Consider the following 21,523-nt stretch of genomic DNA (forward strand, 5'->3'; position numbering starts at 1 on the left):
TTGTGTGACTCGATTTGTGATTTCCTTTCAGAGAGGTCATAGTTCATAGTGACTGATGGAAAGTCATCGAATAAAACAGAAGTGATTTCTGGCGTTCCCCAAGGTAGTGTTATAGGCCCTTTGCTGTCTTATCTATATAAATGATTTATTGCAGCCATCTTTGGTTGTTTGCAGATGATGCTGCCGTTTATCATCTAGGTTGTCAGAAGATCAACACACATGCAAAACAATTTAGGGATGCTAGGTGTATGGTGCGAAAATTGGCAGTCGACCTAAATAATGGAAAGTTTGAGGTCATCCACGAGTGTTAAAAGGAATCCATCAAACATTGGGTACATGATAAATCGTTCCTGTCTAAAGGCCACAAATTCTTCTAAATATGCAGAAACTACATTTTGAACAACTTAAATGGGAAACAACATATAGGAAATGGCGGGGAAGGCAAATTGAAGACTGTGTTATATTGGCAGAACACTTTAGAAAATGTAGCAGATCTACTAAAGACACTGCCTACGCTGAACTTATCCATCCTCTTTTGGAGTACTGCTGTGTGGTCTGGGATCCTTCCCTGATAGGATTAATGGAGTAAATTGAGAAAGTCAAAGAAGAGCAGCGCGTTTTATATTATCGTGAAATAAGGGAGAGCGTGTTGCTGACATGATACAGGGTTTGGGGTGAACATCATTAAAACAAAGGTGTTTTTTGAAGCGGTGGAATCTTCTCATAAATTCCAGTCACCAACTTTCTCCTCTGAAGGCAGAAATATTTTTTTGATGCTGACCTACATAGGGTGAACCGATCATCATAATAAAATAAGGGGAATCAGAGCACACTTGGAAAGATATAGGGGTTCGTTTTTTCCGCGCACTGTTAGAGGTTGGAATAATAGAGAATTATTGTGAAGGTGGTTCGATGAACTGTCTGCCAGCCACTTAGTGTGATTTGCAGAGTATCCATGTAGATGTAGATGTAGTGGCAGATGTTGATACAGTAATCAGGTTCAAATGGATGCAGAGATGAAGAGGCATCCTTAAGATAGACTAGTGTGGAGAACTGTATCAATCCAGTCTGTGGGCTGAAGGACCACAGCAGCAACGCCTTCCTTACATTATTACTCCTTTCACATTGTGTAAATTCTGCAGCACCCTGATACTGTAATAATTTTGTTCTGCTTACTTCCATAATTGCCCATTAAGTGTAGAGTTAGTCCTTCACTTTTCAGCACACTCATCATTTAGCATTATTTTTTTAATTTTTTTTATTTTTTATTTTTTTTCCCAGACTTCGCCAGCCAAGAGCATTCAGAAACCTACAACAGAGAGCAGCTGCATGAAACTTCTGCACATGTTCCAGGCCAGGGGTAAGCTTTACAGGAGATATAATCGCACAAAATAACCACTTCTAAAGAGGTGTGTCTGTGTGCGTGTGTGTGTGTATGTGTCATCACCCACCCATGCCTGCAGCCATGGGGAATAATTTCTTCTATTAGGGGGAGAGAGAGAGAGAGAGAGAGAGAGAGAGGGAGAGAATGTGTGTGTGTGTGTGTGTGTGTGTGTGTGTGTGTGTGTGTGTGTGTGTGTCATCACCCACCCATGCCTGCAGCCATGGGGAATAATTTCTTCTATGAGAGAGAGAGAGAGAGAGAGAGAGAGAGAGAGCGTGTGTGTGTTACCCACCCATACCTGCAGCCATGCAACTGGCATGGGTAAGAGAGAGAGAGAGAGAGAGAGAGAGAGAGAGAGAGTGTGTGTGTGTGTGTGTGTGTAATTTTTTTTATTGTCCCTGGCAGCTCTGTGTGTGTGTGTGTGTGTGTGTGTGTGTGTGTGTGTGTGTGTGTGCCGGACTGCGAGCACTGTGCGGTCAAAATGGAAGAGGTGATGATCAGGAGTGATTAAAAGACACAAATATAGTTTCTGCATTTATTACCGATTCAGGGTACAAAGAAACTGCCCAGGATGGAATTAGTTATTACATATGCTACATGCAAAAGTTAGAAAGGTGCAGAAATGTTACAGGAGTGAGTGCTGAATAATAGAGATAGGAACAGATGCACATTACTAGAGTCTTAGAGACAGATGGCAAAAAGCTGTGTGTCCTGAATGACATGCTAAATACAAGAGAGCGTAATCGAGCAATCTCTCTGCAGGCAGATGCTGGAGGCAGCCATGTGGTCTGTCTCTCTACCCCCTGGCTGCACTGCATCTTGCAAGGACACCACATGGCTGTTGGATTTTTGTGATTCTTTACACAAGGTCTGTTTAAAAAGTATCAGACTCTCTCTCTCTCTCTTTCTCTCTCTTTCTCTCCCCCCTACCTTCTTCTTCTTCGGTGCATGAGCTGACTTGAATCTTCATGCACATGGGTGAATTTTTTCCCACCAGCCGATAGTGTAGTTGCTGGCAAGCTGTTGACTGAGGTAGTGTGTAGTGCTCGTGTTGGGTTTGCATTGCAATTGAAATGGCAGACAGACTGGAGTGGTGCTACTGCATCAAATTTTGCCAGCAACTGTGTGACAGTCATGTGGGAATTCAGATGGATTTCTGCTGTAGTGATGCAGGACCATCATGTGACTGCCAGAGAAATTTTGGAAGAGGAGGGCATCAGCACTTTTTCGGCACATCCCATTGTGACAGAAGATTTGGCCACGAAGAGAGTGTCGGCAAAATTCGTGCCAAAGCTGCTGACAGCGGAGCATATGCAACTTCATGTTGAAGTCTCGCAGGACACGCTGAAGTCCACAGCAAGTGACCCTGACTTCGCGAAACCATAATCGCTGGTGACGAGTCCTGGGTGTACAGGTATGATCCGGAAACCAAATCCCAGCCATCACTGTGCAAGCATTGCTCCTCACCAAGACCAAACAAGGCCCGCCAAGTGAACAGCAATATCAAAATGATGCTGACTGCTTCCTTTGACTCCTGTGGTGTGGTACACCACAAGTATCCACCGCAGGGTCAATCACCAAAGAGTACTACCAGGATGCCCTCCGTCACCTATGTGATGCTGTGCGGTACGAGAGACTGTGGTCAGCAGAAAATTCATGCCTCCAGCATGACAGATTACACAAGTAATGGGCAAGGCGAACTCCAGATTGCGGTTTATTGGTAAATCCAGAAGCGATACAGTCCTTCAACAAAGGAAATTGCTTACAATACGGTAGTTCGTTCAGTCTTAGAATATTGTTTGTCTGTATGGGACCCTTACCAGTTGGGTCTCATTCAAGAGATTGAAAAGGCCCAAAGAAGAGCAGCAAGATTCATGACTAGTACATTTAGCCATCGCGAGAGCATTACAAATCTCGTAGAAAGTTTGAAGTGGGATACACTTGCAGATAGACGATGCACTAAACGGAAGGGGCTGCTCACTAAATTCTGAAATCCGATCTTTGCTGAGGATGTAGAGCATATATTATTACCACCAACTTTCAAATCGCGCAATGATCACCATTCAAAGATAATGGAAATTAGAGCTCGTACTGAGGTGTTCAGAAAGTTGTTTTTCCCTTGTGCGATCTGCGAATGGAACGGGGAGGGGGAATATGACTTTGGTGCAAATTGTGCCCTCAGCCACACACCGCTTGGTGGCTAGCGGAGTATATATGTAGACATAGACAATGCTCCAGCACTTTCCTTGCACTTGATACAGACTTTTTCGGGGAAAAATCAGATACCTGTGCTTCAACAGGCTCCTTGCTCTTCTGATTTGGCCCCCCTGCAATTCCTGGTGTTCCCCAAACTCAGGAGGCCATTGAAAGAGACACAATTTCAAACAAGAGAGGACATTATGGCAGCAACAACAGCCAACCTAAACTCCATTCAGAAAGAGGCTTTTTCGGCATGCTTCCAACGATGGTGGCACTGCTGGGAGAAGTTTGTGGAGTCTAAAGGGAACTGTGATTGTGTGTCCAACACTCCAGGTAAGCCAGCTTTTATTTCCCTGCCCAAGGCCATATACTTTGTAACAGACCTTTTTATTATGGTATGTGAAGTTGGGGATCCATTATGTATCCCCGAAGCAGTTTCAAGCGAGTCTCGAAAATTCTCGAGAAAATATGCTTTCCTTGCTTGCAGTGTGAGTGGTCCGGGTTTGATTCCCAGCTGATTCAAATTTTTAAACAAAGATGCATGCTCTTATAAGCATGTCTGTGAAACATAAAATCAATTAATTTCTATTTTTTTAATTCAAACAATCTTTATTGACCATCATTTATTAAAAGTCAGTAATTAATCATTTATATTTGGTATGAAAAGTGGAATTTTGTGTGTGATATGTAATTATTAATAAGAAGATGCACGTTTTTCATAAAAAGTGAATTAGATTTGTTTTAATTAGTGTATATTTGGTGAATATCATATTCAAATGATGTAGGAGTTCAAACTGGCTAGAAAAAAAAAAAAAATGAAAAAGGTAATGACTGAAACAAGACTCGAACCAGGGATCCAGTAATTCCTGGTCTCAAGTGCTACCGATTTCTCTCTCTCTCTCTCTCTCTCTCTCTCTCTCATGTATCCCCATCCCTATCTTTACATATTTTGCACTTCAGGTAAATGTTCACAGGACTTGCAGTTTTGTTTAAAAATTTACGTCAGCCAGGAATAGAACCTGAACGACACGTGTGAGGAGCCGAGTGGTCCATTGAAGACTCATTCTAGCTTTGGCAAGATAGACATGTGAGGAAAAATTCTAAGCTGTTTTTCTCAAGTATTTTAGAATGTTGTATCTAACTGCTTTGGGTCATTTATATTTGAGTTGTGAGCTTTACGTACCACAAATATAAAAAATTATAAAAATCTTATTGCCATGTGGTTTCCTCGTTGGTAGGGCTCTGTCTTGCCTTCAGACTTTGGTCCAGTGATTCAGCACTTGTGTAGCAGGATGTGTGCCTGGGTATGATGATAGGACACTTGAATGCATAACTTAACACGATGAAAAGACAGTAAAAATTACTGACCACATAGTATTAACATCTGAGGAGGTGTGTGTGTGTGTGTGTGTGTGTGTGTGTGTGTGTGCAGCAGGATAATGAAATGTTTATGTGGTTCTTTTTGTAGGACTCGGCATCCCCCGCTATGCATACATTCCCCAGGAAGACGGGACAGTGCTGGCTAACGTTCAGATGCCGGACAACACAACCTACCACGGGGAGTGTGCTGCCAACAGGGAACAGGTCTGTCATTCGCCACATCTTCACCTGCTGTAGTCTCTGTATCATAGATGTGTTAAAATTTTGCTGTGTTGTGCTCTTTAGCAGCTACATACAAAAATACTGAGTGGTGGAGAGAAATGCGAGAACTTGAAATAATTAGAAGAAAATGAAGTAATATTTCAAAACTTCATTGGAGATTCAAAATACGTATTTTTTTAATGTTTCATGCGAACTTGCAAGTCAGTACGTAGTTCACAAAATGACAATGAGAAAATTTGTAAACAGAGAATTAAAAAGTATTCCATGAAGTTTTAGGATTTCAGTCAGATGATGTCATCTTCTTGCCATGATATTTTAGGTGACAATCATTCAACCATCTTCAGGTGAAAATTTTGTTGCAGGGATTGCTCGTAAACATTGCTACCTTGATACAAAAAATTGGCAAGAAGATGCATACCCAGAGACAGCCGCTACATGAGTGACCTCTGTCAAGTTCAGCACTTTCTTCAAGTACTGTTTCATCTATGATGCACAGGCATGTGGGTAATGAGATACTGCATGCATGTGCTCTATCAGAATGCGGAGTTTCGGAGTTAAAATTTAAATTTCAAAATTAATAAAATAAAATGTCACTGAATGTATCATAGGTCATAAAATGTTTTCTCTCTGAAGAAATTAAAGATATCACCAGGTCTCATGCCTTATCCAGTTGAAAGCCACCATGATTAATAAGATCTTGTACTAAACTGACCAATTCCTTAATAACTGAATCTCAGAAGGATGTCGTTGAAGCCTAAGATTTGCGAGGGAGAGTAATCCATGGCATGTCCTGTGGAGATACAGTGCACGGCTATGGCTGACTTACTGAGCTGCGAAAGGTGAGTGTGGCGATCAAGTTAAACACATCTGTCACGCAAAGTGCACGTTGTCTGACCGTCGTAGGCTTTGCCACACTGGCAAGGTACTTTGCAGATTCTAGTCTTCCACAGTCCCAGATTGTCTTTTGCTGAACTGAGACGAGCACATGTCTTTGTAGGTAGGCGGAAGATTACTTTGACTTGACTTTTTCATAATATTCTGCCTAATGCCAATAAAATGTTGCTGACATACAAGAGGAATGCCCTGGACTTGAACCAGTTGTTCTCATCTTGATCATGTGAATGGTCACGTTTATTCTTCCGTAAAGCTATGCTGATGTGATATAGAGAATATCTATTATCTTTAACCATTGACTGAAGGAGCTCCAGCTTCTGTGCAAGGCTCTCCATCAGACACAATATGTGCCCGGTGAACCAACATTCAAAGGACGCCCATATTTTGTGACGGGTAGTGGCAGCTAAATGCCTGCAAACACTGGTCTGTATGTGTGGGCATTAAGATAAACGGAATCCTGCAATGATCTGTCCACTTTCCATGTGACCAAGACATCCAGAAATGCAGACAGCCACCCTTCTCCACTTCCATCGTAAATTTGATATTCTCGTGGATAGAATTCCAATGCTGCCAAAAGCGTGACAGTTCTTCTTCGCCATGGGAAGACATTTCACCAGAAGACTTTTGGTTTAAATTGCGCTGAATCAAGTGCCCTCTCCTCAAAGTCTTCCATAAAAAAAGTTTGCTACCAGAGGGGACAGAGGACTACCCATGACAGCACCATCAATTTGCTCAAAATATTCACTGTTGAATAAAAAGTTGGTTGAGGAAAGGACATAGTGAAATAGTGCTATTATATCAGCTTTAGACTTACTTCTGATGAGTGACAGCAAATCCATGAGAGGGACCCTAGTGCAGAGTGAGATGACATCAAAGCTTACTAATATGTCCCACACGATGTGAATATGATATGAACACTTCCCCGCAAAAGTTCTCAGTAAAGATACAGTACGTCAATCTCGGTCGTACATTGGAGTGCCGATATTGCTCACAATAGGATGTAATGGAAGACCGTTTTTGTGTATTTTTGGTAAGCCATATAACCGTGTTGGGACAGAGCTACGATGTCTTAATCTTTTTACAGCTTCTTGCAGAAGAGAAGAAGAATACAGCACCACTGTTATTTCTCTTTCTCCTGTCCCTGTGGGGTTTTTATCAATCTTCCTGTGCATTGGTTCAGTCAACAAGCTATAAATCTTCTGTTAATAGAGGTCACATAGCAGCACAGTGGCATTTCCCTTATTCACTGGAAGGACCACAGTGTGTGGATCGTCTTGTAGCTTTCGTAGTGTGGTCCTTTCTGTCAAGGAAATGTTATTCTTCTGGGGTGGAGCTCTCGTGAGTACGTGATAGTTTCTCGTCTTATTTCTTCTGCAGCATCACTGGGAAGAGGTCTAATAGCTTCTTCACCAGCACCAATAAAATCCGTTACAGGCAAGTTTCTAGGCACAAACACAAATTTCAAGCATTTCCCAAGCACTGACAGCATCATGTTGTCCAGAACTTTATCCATGAAACTGACCACGGAGTGTCGAAAAGTGTCTTGTTGCAGTAACATTGCCCCCCCAATCCTGCGTGCGGCATAGATGGAGCAATATTCGAAGAGGGTGCGTAACTAGGCAGAGGTCACTCGTGTAGTGGCTATCTTTGCGCAACGGTCTTTGTGCCAGGTTTTTGTATAAAGGCAGCAATGTGAACTAGTAATCTCCAGTGCAAAACTGTCACCTGAAGATGGCTGAATCGTTGTCTGGCAAAATATTATGGCAAGAAGTCACTGCTATTGGGCTGCAACAGCCAAACTTCATGGAATCCTCTTTACTCCGGGAAAATTTCAAGATTCACTGAGAATTAAAGAATTAATAAACACATTATAGAGATAAGTTCTTCGCTTCAGCGAATAACTCGTGTAGAGTGTAGAATGTCGAGGAGGAAACCTCTCTACTTGAATTTGAATACTTCAGATTTAGCTCTCGATTTTTTTTTAAATTTTGCTGTAAGCCTGTTGAAAATGAAACCAGCTGAATGGTGCACACTTTTCTCTACAGTGCTTAAGAAACTATTATATCATTTTTCCATCTGCCATTCGGTGACTGAATGTTGCAGTTAATTCTTAATGAATCAATATTGGCAACAACAAATTGCCTATGGCCTACAGCAAACTGACTCTGCAAAGCAGTTTGACTACGTGGTTCTGGGCTAAGAGTATTCATAGTGACTGTACAGAATAGCCACAAGATGTAACGCCATGTGAGATAGGAGAGTGAAAGCAAGCAAGGTAAACAAGCCTTAACGTTTCAAAGTCAGACACAATGACATTATTGTGGTAGTGAAGATAGCAGCATCCAGCTTCTGCACAAGACTTTGAATTAATGTGTCATTTCCAAGAAATGTATTGTACCGAACAGTGTAATGTGTTATTCCTGCTCTCAGCTATTAAATGTATTAAATTTTCATTTCCAATTGCATTTAACACCAAAATAACTGGTATGTTGCTATGTTCAGAAATATTTGAGAACAGGAAGCCCAACACATTTTTACTTATGTTTTGTATCACGGACCTTCACAGAAGTTCATTGTACACATGGCTTTACAGCCCTGGATTCATCACTACTTTTATATGCTGTATGTGCAGTTCATTATTCTACTTATTTTATGACTTAACTTCTTCCTTTTTCATCAGTTTATTCACTTTTGATTATAGTTAGTTATTTTTGCCACAGTACTTTGATAACTAAAACTCATCACAAACACCCAGCAAAGATAGCATGCTCATCTGAGATAGTTATAGAAATCCCCTGCATCTGCCCCTGCTCCTGCCCCCCGCATCTGCCCCTGCCCCGCCACATCCTCCTCTGAATGACCCCCCCCCCTCCGTAATTCTGACCCCCTCCCTGCCTAACTGCCCCCCCCCCTGCATATCTGCCCCCCCCTGCATATCTGCCACCCCCCCCCCCACATATCTGCACCTGCCCACGTCTACCCACCCCCACCCCCCCGCATCTGCACGTCACCCCCCCCCCCCCCCACATCTGCCCCTCATCCACATCTCTCCATACCTCTCACATAATCTCCCTCCCCATACCTGTCACTGTCCTTCCCTTTACCTTAATCTCTCCCTCTGCCTCATCCTTCTCTCTGTCTCATCCCTTATCCCTCCCCCCCCCCCCCCCAACATTTCTCTCTCTCTCTCTCTCTCTCTCTCTCTCTCTCTCTCTCTCTCTCTCTCTCTCTCTCTCTCTCTCTCCCCCCCCCCCTCTCCCCCTCTCTCCCCCCCCCTCCCTCTCTCCCTGTGTGTGTGTGTGTGTGTGTGTGTGTGTGTGTGTGTGTGTGGTGTCATCCTCTTGTTATCAGATTTTGGACATAGTTGAAAAGGAAGAAAGAGAGAGAGAGAGAGAGAGAGAGAGAGAGAGAGAGAGAGAGAGAGAGAGAGGGGGGGGGGGGGGGGGGGCACTCATTGAGGCAAACTCTCAACCACTTGCGTATCAGTCCTGAATTTTTTGTGCATTACTAACTGAGGGTCAACCAAGGTAAAAAAGTGAAAGGTAGCAGGTGTGGTACCTGGGACAAGAACCTACACTACAGTACAAGTGGTTTCAGAAAGTAGATCCCACCACTGGGGACCTCCTCTAGTCTGTATAATTGCCCGTTTCTTTTGTAGTGCCTTCAAAACTTTACTTTTTGATAATGACATCTGACATACCTGCGTATTGCTCAGTGTTTAATAATTGGTAGGAGCATCTTTAAAGTGCCTTTTCTGTGCACTGCAGGCATCAGAGAGTGCAGCCCGAGTGGCACTTGCCGAGTTGGAAGCTGCCGGCGGTGCACTGCAGTTTGGAGCGTCTGGCCAGAGCTGGATGCAGTTGCACCAAAAACAACAGCCGTTTGGCAGTGGGAGTGGAGTCCACCACGGCAAAGGTGCAGGGGTTGGTGCACTGCCAGCACCTCCCCAGCAGTGGTTCCAGAATGGCAGCCCCAGTGCCCGGTTCAATCAGCAGCCGCACGGGCATTGGAGGTCACACACAGCAGGTAAACATTTCTCAACTGTTCGGAGGCCTCCCTTCTGTCTGACCCAACATGTTGTCTGTAATAATTAACACCCTCCTTGCAAATAAACTTTGCAATTTCTAGCATAACTTGTCTTCGCTCTTGCCTTTTGGATAAATGTTAGCCTTCAATTCGACTTCCAATAATAATTCAGTTAACTGAATTTTGGCCTTTACGTCATATTCCTCCAGAGATTGCACCCGGTATTCAGGTAGGTATTGCACTTTTGGAACTCTTTTTGCTGTTTAGAACATGCTCTGCTCGAGCAATGAGAAGAAATGATCTCGAAATTTGACAAAAATTTGTGGAAAGGTCAGAAACTGTAATCTTTCGGGTTTCCTCTACGAGTCTTTCAACTGCACAGATGAATTCTTTATTAACCGAACATGGAAACCCACTTTTTTTGTCATCGTTGCATTTGATATTGTCCTTCATTGACCTATCTGACCCATTTTCTTACTATTGAATCAAACAGTGAAAAATCCAGGATGGAATAATGACAATGTTATGAAAAGGACAGATTGCTAGTCACTAGACAGGGTGGAGAAAAACTGTCACGAAATTTTAATCCTGGATAGCTGATGCCAGTAGGAACCTCTGCTGTGTAGGTCGACAACGCACAATTTTTAAACTATGGAAACTTGGCACCACATGCTCCAATTGGCCCCGGGATTGCCCTGTTGCCAGATGCTGTGGACAATGCATGACCACAAATGCTTTGCCTGCCAGAGTTCGCTATGTATCCAAGGCGGGCCCGCATGCTCTGTGCTAGTGGGCCAGCCTTCCACTCTGGTGGCCTGGGGACAAATCTGCCGTGGTCCCGATACATCCATTGTAGTTTTGTGATAAAACATACTGGGAACAAACCCATCAACAGCTGTTAGTTCACGTACAGAAAGTCTTTTATAAATTATGTCGGCTCTGAAAAGGGCCTTTTTTGTGGTTAGGACATTGTTTGCTTAAAGCAGGTGCTCGTACTTGGGACCCTCTGATGGGGGACAAGCTTGGTAACATCGAGTGGTGTTTTGCCAAACTCTTTCAAAAATTCGCGGCATTGCTCTTATGTGATTGGCGGCATTAATTCCTCTTCCTTTCTAGGTGGTTCGTGTTTGGGTGGGTGAACTAGAACCTTGAAGAATACCCACAGGAAAAGGTCTGGTGATTGCAGGGGCCATGTCATACGAGCACCTCTGCTAATTACCCAGCTGTCGAAGAGTTCATTTAAATATCCGCGCACAGCACGACTGTATTGTGTGGGTGCCTAATCATGCTGCAACCACATTCGTAGCCATATGTCCAGGGAAACATCTTCCAGCAGGCTGGACAGAGTTTCATGAAAAAAGTGAAGATAATTTGCCCTGGTAAGTCAGGGAGGTAGATGGTCACCCACAATGCCTGCCCAAATGTTGAGCAAAAATCGTTCCTGATGTCTGCGGACATACTTGATGTGAGGATTTTCCCTTGCCCAGTAGTGAACATTTAGAGTGTTGTGGAGGACATCCCAATGGAAGGTGCACTCGTCTGTAAACAACACAATGGTGGGGAAGCTGGGATCTCATACAACACATCGCAGAAACCCCAGGCAAAACCCTAGCCTGTGTTTGTAGTTCACCACAGGATTTAGGTCTTGGACAGGGTGGAAACTAAATGAATGCTGGCCATCATCCCTCAAAACCTCCCAGACTAACCAATGAGTGACCCCCATGTCATGTCCAACTCCTCGAGTATTTGTCTAGATGCTTTCTCAAAGGCACTCCAAAACATCCCAAAGGTGTTCTATAGGATTCAGGTCAGGACTCTGTACAGGCCAGTCCATTACAGGGATGTTACTGTCGTGCAGTATCACGTTGTGTTCCAGATCTTCCGGCATCACTATGATATCCCGCTAACGAGCCTGTTTCGCCAAGTTGCCAGTGAATTGTTGTAAAAGTTTGCAGGTGTGGGTGGCATCTTGCTGGGTACCATTCCTCATACAACCAACAAGCTTCATGCACATTACAATAGCTCGTTCTTCAAACGAATGCTGTGCCACCATGCTTACTGTATGATTAAATCGCAGGTGACGTGTGTGCTCTGAAGCTAAGACCTATTCGACGTGTGTGTGTGTGTGTGTGTGTGTGTGTGTGTGTGTGTGTGTGTGTGTGTGTGTGTGTGTGTGTATCACATTGTGGCAGTAACGGGAAGAGGGACATTTGTACACTATGTGATCAAACCCCCAAAAACATACATTTTTCATATTAGGCACATTGTGCTGCCAGCTACTGCCAGGTACACCATATCAGTGACTGCAGTAGTCATTAGACATCGTGAGAGCAGAATGGGGTGCCCCACAGAACTCAACGGACTTTGAACATGGTCAGGTGATTGGGTGTCACTTGTGTCATACACCTGTATGCCAGATTTCCACACTCCTAAACATCCCTATGTCCACTATTTCCGATGTGATAGTGAAGTGGAAATGTGAAGGAACACGTACAGCACAAAAGCATACAGGCTGACCTTGTCTGTTGACTGACAGAGACTGTCGACAATTGAAGAGGGTCGTAATGTGTAATATACAGTCATCTATATAGACCATCACACAGGAATTCCAAACTGCATCAGGACCCACTGCAAATACTATGACAGTTAGGCTGGAGGTGAGAAAACTTGGATTTCATTGTTGAACGGCTGCTCATGAGCCACACATCACGCCGATAAATGCCCAACAATGCCTCGCTTGGTGTAAGGACCGTAAACATTGGATGATTGGACAGAGGAAAAAACGGTGTGTAGTGGAATGAGTCACGGGACACAATGTGGCGAACCGATGGCAGGGTGTGGATATGACAAATTCCTATTGAACGTCATCTGCCAGTGTATTTAGTGCCAAAAGTGAAATTTGGAGGCTGTGGTGTTATGATGTGGTCATGTTTTTCATGGCGGAGGCTTGCACCCCTTGTTGTTTTGCATGGCACTATCACAGCACAGGCCTACTACATTGATGTTTTAAGTACCTTCTTGCTTCCAACTGTTGAAGAGCCATTCGGGGATGGCGATTGCACCTTTCCACACGATCGAGCACCTGTTCATAATGCATGGCCTGTGGTGGAGTGGTTACACAACAATAACATCCCTGTAATGGACTGGCCTGTACAGAGTCCTGACCTGAATCCTATAGAACACCTTTGGGATGTTTTGGAATACCGACTTTGTACCAGGCCTCACCAACTGACATTGATACCTCTCCTCAGTGCAGCACTCTGTGAAGAATGGGCTGCCATTCCCCAAGAAACCTTCCAGCACCTGATTGAATGTATGCCTGCAAGAGTGGAAGCTGTCATCAAGACTGAGGATGGGCCAACATCATATTGAATTCCAGCATTATCAATGGAGGGCGTCAGGAACTTGTCAGTCATTTTCAGCCAAGTGTCCAGATACTTTTGATCACATAGTGTATGTGTGAGCCGACAACCATAGCGCTGCTCATCAGCTGATGAATGGTGACAGGGCAATCCCACGACCAATCGGAATGTGGGGCCTTAGCTTCCGTAGTTTAAAGATGGTGCGTTATCGACCTACACAACATTAGTAATTTTGATTCTTACTGCCATCAGCTATCCAGGGTTAAAATTTCGTGACAATTTTTCTCCACCCTGTAAAGTAGAGACGTTAAGTCGCAGACAGGCACTACAAAAAGACTGCTAAACAGGTAAGCTGTCAGCCAGAAGGCCTTCTTCTAAAGTAGACAAAACAACCACTACCCCCACCCATCCACGTACACACACACACACACACACACACACACACACACACACTGACTCATATACAGACACAGACATAACACACACATGACCACTGTTTCTGGCCACCAAGGCCAGATTTTGAGCAACTGTCCATGAGGGGAGAAGCAGTCTAAGCTGTGTACCAACATAAGCTTTCTTGAATTGTGCAGATGGGAACTCTGCCTGCAATATATCCTACATTCCTGTAACCTCCTTTGGTCTCAATCTTCGTTAGTTACTGTCTTTCACCCTTTCCTGATCCCACTTCAGCACTACACAGCCTTCTGTTCTAACAATGCACCCACTGTCTCTCCTTCCCCACCCTCCATCCATCCATCCAACTGCACCTAGCTGCCCTACCCTCTCCTCACCTCATCCCTTAAGTTCCCATAAGAAGCACTTGACTGTCCTCCACCCCTACCCTACTATCCCTCCCCATCTCCTCTCCAGATTGATTCTCCCTTCATCTGCAGTTGCTCCCAGTCTGGTCTCGGTAGCCAGAGACAGTGGTCATGGTAAGTGAGTTGTATTGGCCTGAATGTATGTGTGTGTGGTCTACTTCAGAAGAAGGCCTCTCGACTGAAAGTGTCTTCTTGTGGTACCTTTCTGCGACTCTACGTCTCCACTTGTTGATATAGTTTGTAGTTGATGGCCGGGGACACCACGTCACTGTTACAGGCAGTCTGCAAATATCAGTTCATAGTTGTTGACTACTACATGTACATGGATACTCTGCAAATCACTTTTAAGTGCCTGGCAGAGGGTTCATCGAACCATCTTCACAATTCTCTATTATTCCAATATCAAGTATAGCGTGTGGGAAGAATGAACACCTATATCCCTTATTTTGTCTTGGTGATCGTTCTTCCCTATGTAAGTCGGTGTCAACAAAATATTTTCGCATTCGGAGGAGAAAGTTGGTGATTGTGACACTCTCTCCCATATTTCGCAATAATACAAAACGTGCTGGCTTTCTTTGACCTTTTTCGATGTACTCTGTCAGACCTACCTGGTAAGGATCCCACACCACGCTACAGTATTCTAAAAGTGGACGGACAAGTGTAGTGTAGGCAGTCTGCTTAGTAGGTCTGTTACATTTTTGAAGTGTCCTGCCAATAAAACGCAGTCTTTGGCTAGCCTTCCCCACAACATTTTCTGTATGTTCCTTCCAATTTAAATTGTTGGTAATTGTAATATCTAGGTATTTAGTTGAATTTACAGCTTTTAGATTAGACTGATTTATCGTGTAACCGAAGTTTAACGTGTTCCTTTTAGCACTCATGTGGATGACCTCACACTTTTCGTTATTTAAGGTCAACTGCCACTTTTCGCACCATTCCGATATTTCTCCTAAATCGTTTTGCAGCTTGTTTTGATCTTCTGATAACTTTATTAGTCGGTAAACGACAGTGTCATCTGCCAGCAACCGAACATGGCTGCTCAGATTGTTTCCCAAATCGTTTATATAGATAAGGAACAGCAAAGGACCTATAACACTACCTTGGGGAACGTCAGAAATCACTTCTGTTTTACTTGCTGACTTTCCGTCAATTACAATGAACTGTGACCTCTCTGACAAGAAATCACAGATCCAGTCACATAACTGAGACAATTGGAGTTAACCCCCTCAGCGTCAGTTATGGCTTGAAGATGGTGCTCTGAAGCCCCCAAACTGGTAGCCATATAAGCGTCGTCATAAGGATGGATTTAAGTGCTCCATTTTATTACATCTCCATTTTATGGTGAGTAGCACTCTATCCTTTCATAAAATTGTTACCATTGAATCACTCATATTTTCTTTGCAAGCCTCACAAATGAATGTGGTGTGGTCTTCTCCGCATTCAGGAAATTAATTACAGATCCAATCCCGCAATCAGCAGGATTTTCAGCCAACTTCATCATTCTAAACAAGCACTGGACACCATAGGCAACACACGTAGGACTCAAAATGGTATAATATCCTTCTCCTCAATTCAAGGCAACTACTGCACATGTGACAAATTCATAACCTCCTGCGCTGTTATCCTGTTTTTATGGAGTGAGCTCACAAATATTGCCAGGTATGATGCAAGTGAACACGCAAGTCGATCAGTGCAGAATGAGTATCATATTTATTCATCAATTTAACAGTTATTGGATCTTCTATAACCATATATGTGATACGTCACTATTACATACGTAAAATATAAACATATTACTCAGTGCACGTACCCAGTAAGTACATCTGTCTACAGAGGCACATGTTCTGGGACAAAACAATACATATTCTTCCGACCTAGCGAAAATAAGAGTAATAACAGTTGAGTCTCTTGGTCAATGTTAGTGAATAGATGGCCTATGTAGGTAGTGGCCCAAAATATATTTTAGGATGCCGTCATATTTTGTATGGGATTAAGCAATATTTTTTAAAAAATTAGCACATATTGCTGAATAGCCTTGACAGTTGCTCAATGTTATGGGCCCCACATCACCTTAAACCAGCTCCCGGTATAGGTGAACATTGGTTTAGTAGCCCAATCTAAAGTTGGGAGATTGACTATGAGGGACTTGCTCATTACTAAGCAATGCTGACAAATCAGCTTACTCATTAATCACATAATAACCTGCAAACCATGGATGAAGGGCAACATCCTGGTGCTATCTTCCCAGGTATGTGGAAAGCATCTGCCAGAGTGCCACACTGTTATTGGCAGCCTGAGTATATAGAAAAGGTTCCTATATATGTTTGGTATCACCACTAGGTTGGATTAAAGGAAGACATCGAAGCTATTCAGAGGCATGCTGCTACATTTGTTACGAGAAGGTTCAATCGACACACTAGTGTTACGGATATGTTCTGTAATCTTGAATGGGAATCCCTGATGGGAACACTATTGAAAAGTTTAGAGAACTGACATTTGTGACTGCAAAAAGATCCTACTGCCTCCAGTGCACACAAGGTGGACAAAAATATGGAAACAGCAAAAACTCACCACATTACCATGACTAATACAATATGGGAAAACTGTTGGCATTCAAAATAGCTTCCAGTCATCTCAGAATGGATAAACCTTGTAAGGTTTTCATAGGACTCTTAGAATCTTATACCATTCTTCCTGCAAAATAGTGGCAAGTTCATATAACAGTGGTGGAGGTGGCTAACGATTGTTCACTCTTCTCTCCAAATTAGACCAAAAAGGATCTATATTATTGAGATCTGGCAACTGGTGGGCAGGGGAGATGCAGCAATTCATCCTTGTCTCTCAAAACCATATTGTTATATATTTATCAGAAAAGCAAAATAGATTTAAGTTAGTAGTGTTTCTATAGCAAGTAGAGATATTCCACCATGCAGTGTTTCAATGCTTAACATACAATGGTGTCATCTGCCTTCCAGCTGACACGTCAGACCGGAGTCGGCTGAGGGACCATCAGGGGCACCCTCCGAAAGGATCTCGGGGCAGCCCAGGGTGGCAGCACCAGCATCAACATCAGCAGCAGCATCAGCATCAACAGCAGCACCTGCAACATCACGGACGTCATGGCCAGGGATTCCAACCACCGTTTGGGCAGGTAGGCTGAATGGCAATTGCTTGCTGATAACTGCCTCGTTTGTTATCTCCCTGTTGTTGTGGTCTTCCATTCAAGACTAATTTTTTGCAGCTGTCCATACAATTCAACCCTCTGCAAGCCTCTTCATAATGATTGCAACATATATCTTTCTGAACCTTCTTACTGTCATTGGGTTTTAGTCACCACCTACAATTTTTACCCCCCACATTTCCCTCTGTTACCAAATTGATGACTCTTTGAACCTCAGAATACAAGGTGTGATTAAAAAGTAATGAGAATTGTGTTTCTTAAAGTGTCTTTATTTATTCATCAATTTCAATTTTGTTCACTTTAGAATAATCCCCCTGAGATATAGTACTCATGCCAGCACTTTTTCCAATCTTGGATGCACTTCTGGAACTCACTTTTCGTTACAATGTTCATCTCCTTCAGTGATTCAGTTAGTGTTTCATCAATGGTGGCAAAATGACGGGCTTTCATGGTTGTCTTCAGCCTCAGCCATAGAAAGAAGTAACAGGGGGCCAAACCCAGCAAATACAGTGGTTGAGGCAACATAGTGGTTGTGTTTTTTGCCGAAATAATCATTAACAAGTAATGTGGTGTGACTAGGAGAATTATTGTGATACAATTTCCACAAGTAGTTTTGCTACAATTCTAGTTGTTTTCTTCAGATTGCTTCACACAAACAGCATCTCATTGTAATCAAAGAAAATGGTAAAAACAAAGATTCTGTAACTTACCAAACGAAAGCGTTGGTACGTTGATAGAGACAATAACAAACGCAAACACACACAAAAATTTCAAGCTTTCGCAACCCATGGTTGCTTCATCAGGAAAGAGGGGAGGAGAGGGAAAGACAAAAGGATGTGGGTTTTAAGGGAGAGGATAAGGAGTCGTTCCGATCCTGGGAGCGGAAAGACTTACCTTAGGGGGAAAAAAGGACAGGTATACACTCTCACAGGTATACACACACACACACACACACACACACACACACACACACACACACACATCCACACATATATATAAATCTTGATTTTACAGGCAGTTTCCATTGGGACGATTGGGCCGGGTTTCAATGTCATACCCATATAACCATATTTTGTCATTTGTTATAATCTCCTTCAGAAACTCTGGATCATTGTTGATTTCATTCAGCAGCTCATGAGCAATGTCCGAGTGACATTTTTTGTCGAAATTCAACAATTTTGGAACAAAATTTGCTGCTACATGTTTCATGCCTAAAACATTGAGAAAATTGCTTGGCATGGGCCAGAGGGGATGCTGAAGGAAATGAACATCATAATGAATAGTTTCAGGGAGAGCATAAGGGAACAATTGACAGGAATGGGGGAAAGAAATACAGTAGAAGAAGAATGGATAGCTTTGAGGGATGGAGTAGTGAAGGCAGCAGAGGATCAAGTAGCTAAAAAGACGAGGGCTAGTAGAAACCCTTGGGTAACAGAAGAAATATTGAATTTAATTGATGAAAGGAGAAAATATAAAAATGCAGTAAATGAAGCAGGCAAAAAGGAATACAAACGTCTCAAAAATGAGATTGACAGGAAGTGCAAAATGGCTAAGCAGGGATGGCTAGAGGACAAATGTAAGGATGTAGAGGCTTATCTCACAAGGGGTAAGATAGATACTGCCTACGGGAAAATTAAAGAGACCTTTGGAGAAAAGAGAACCACTTGTATGAATATCAAGAGCTCAGATGGAAACCCAGTTCTAAGCAAAGAAGGGAAAGCAGAAAGGTGGAAGGAGTATATAGAGGGTCTATACAAGGGCGATGTACTTGAGGACAAATTATGGAAATGGAAGAGGATGTAGATGAAGATGAAATGGGAGATACGATACTGCGTGAAGAGTTTGACAGAGCACTGAAAGACCTGAGTCGAAACAAGGCCCCGGGAGTAGACAACATTCCATTGGAACTACTGACGGCCTTGGGAGAGCCAGTCCTGACAAAACTGTACCATCTGGTGAGCAAGATATATGAAACAGGCGAAATACCCTCAGACTTCAAGAAGAATATAATAATTCCAATCCCAAAGAAAGCAGGTGTTGACAGATGTGAAAATTACCGAACAATCAGTTTAATAAGCTACAGCTGCAAAATACTAACACGAATTCTTTACAGACGAATGGAAAAACTAGTAGAAGCTGACCTCAGGGAAGATCAGTTTGGATTCCGTAGAAACACTGGAACGTGTGAGGCAATACTGACCTTACGACTTATCTTAGAAGAAAGATTAAGGAAAGGCAAACCTATGTTTCTAGCATTTGTAGACTTAGAGAAAGCTTTTGACAATGTTGACTGGAATACTCTCTTTCAAATTCTAAAGGTGGCAGGGGTAAAATACAGGGAGCGAAAGGCTATTTACAATTTCTACAGAAACCAGATGGCAGTTATAAGAGCCGTTGGGCATGATAGGGAAGCAGTGGTTGGGAAGGGAGTGAGACAGGGTTGTAGCCTCTCCCCGATGTTGTTCAATCTGTATATTGAGCAAGCAGTAAAGGAAACAAAAGAAAAATTCGGAGTAGGTATTAAAATCCATGGAGAAGAAATAAAAACTTTGAGATTCGCCGATGACATTGTAATTCTGTCAGAGACAGCAAAGGACTTGGAAGAGCAGTTGAATGGAATGGATAGTGTCTTGAAAGGAGGATATAAGATGAACATCAACAAAAGCAAAACTAGGATAATGGAATGTAGTCGAATTAAGTCGGGTGATGCTGAGGGAATTAGATTAGGAAATGAGACACTTAAAGTAGTAAAGGAGTTTTGCTAATTGGGGAGCAAAATAACTGATGATGGTTGAAGTAGAGAGGACATAAAATGTAGACTGGCAATGGCAAGGAAAGCGTTTCTGAAGAAGTGAAATTTGTTAACATTGAGTATAGATTTAAGTGTCAGGAAGTCATTTCTGAAAGTATTTGTATGGAGTGTAGCCATGTATGGAAGTGAAACATGGACGATAAATAGTTTGGACAAGAAGAGAATAGAAGCTTTCGAAATGTGGTGCTACAGAAGAATGCTGAAGATTATATGGGTAGATCACATAACTAATGAGCAAGTATTGAATAGGATTGGGGAGAAGAGAAGTTTGTGGCACAACTTGACCAGAAGAAGGGATCAGTTGGTAGGACATGTTCGGAGGCATCAAGGGATCACCAATTTAGTACTGGAGGGCAGCGTGGAGGGTAAAAATCGTGTAGGGAGACCAAGAGATGAATACACTAAGCAGATTCAGAAGGATGTAGTTTGCAGTAGGTACTGGGAGATGAAGAGGCTTGCACAGGATAGGGTAGCATGGAGAGCTGCATCAAACCAGTCTCAGGACTGAAGACCACAACAACAACAGTGAAAAGTGAGTTCCAGAAGTGCATCCTAGATTGGAAAAAGTGCTGGCATGAGTGTAGTATATCTCAGGGGGATTATTCTGAAGTGGACAAATTTGAAATTGATGAATAAATCAAGAAACGCAATTCTTGTTACTTTCCGATCACACCTGGTATTCTGAGGTTCAAAGAATCAACAATTCTTTAGTAATTAATGTGCTAGGGTATCAAGGGCAGTCATCATCTTTGTCTTCTCGGCCTTATCTGAAATGTTTATACCACTTGTAAACTCTTGTCTTACATGTAATACATTTTCAAAAGCCACGGTCAACATTTTGAATGATGTGGTGCACATTATTCCATTTCTCAAGCAAAGTTTAATGCAAATTCTTCAATCCCTCTTTTTCGAAAGTAAAAATTTGCCAAGCCTTCAAAAACACATACCTTTTTGACTGTCAACAATAGACTAAGTATTAAAAGCAGCTGAAAATGCAAATGTACATGGGGAAATTGTGTACCAATAATATAATAAAATTTCTTTGAAAATCAGACTTATAATGCCCATGAAATTGAAAAATTCCTATTATTTTTTTTTATCTCAGTTTGTATGTCCTATCAACCGACCTCTTATTTTAGTTAGGTTGTGACACAAATTTCCTTTCTCGAGGGTTTGGTTCAGCACCTCCTTGGTAGTTAACCTGCCTACACATCTAATCTTTGCCCATACCTCACTTTTGTC

At 42.7% G+C, this 21,523-nt stretch overlaps 1 protein-coding gene across 1 annotated transcript in view; it reads left to right on the plus strand.

The window, feature by feature from the left end:
• LOC124718790 (5'-3' exoribonuclease 1) overlaps positions 1 to 21,523 on the plus strand; it is a 181,578-nt gene that overhangs the window by 146,961 nt on the left and 13,094 nt on the right. Inside the window, exons 29-32 of the mRNA XM_047244397.1 lie at positions 1,282 to 1,360; positions 5,052 to 5,167; positions 9,847 to 10,105; positions 17,264 to 17,439. Of these exons, the coding sequence (XP_047100353.1) occupies positions 1,282 to 1,360; positions 5,052 to 5,167; positions 9,847 to 10,105; positions 17,264 to 17,439 (630 nt within the window). The remainder of the gene's footprint in view (positions 1 to 1,281; positions 1,361 to 5,051; positions 5,168 to 9,846; positions 10,106 to 17,263; positions 17,440 to 21,523) is intronic.

This window comes from Schistocerca piceifrons, chromosome 10 (assembly GCF_021461385.2).
Source record: "Schistocerca piceifrons isolate TAMUIC-IGC-003096 chromosome 10, iqSchPice1.1, whole genome shotgun sequence".
Classification (NCBI taxonomy): Eukaryota; Metazoa; Arthropoda; class Insecta; order Orthoptera; family Acrididae; genus Schistocerca; species Schistocerca piceifrons.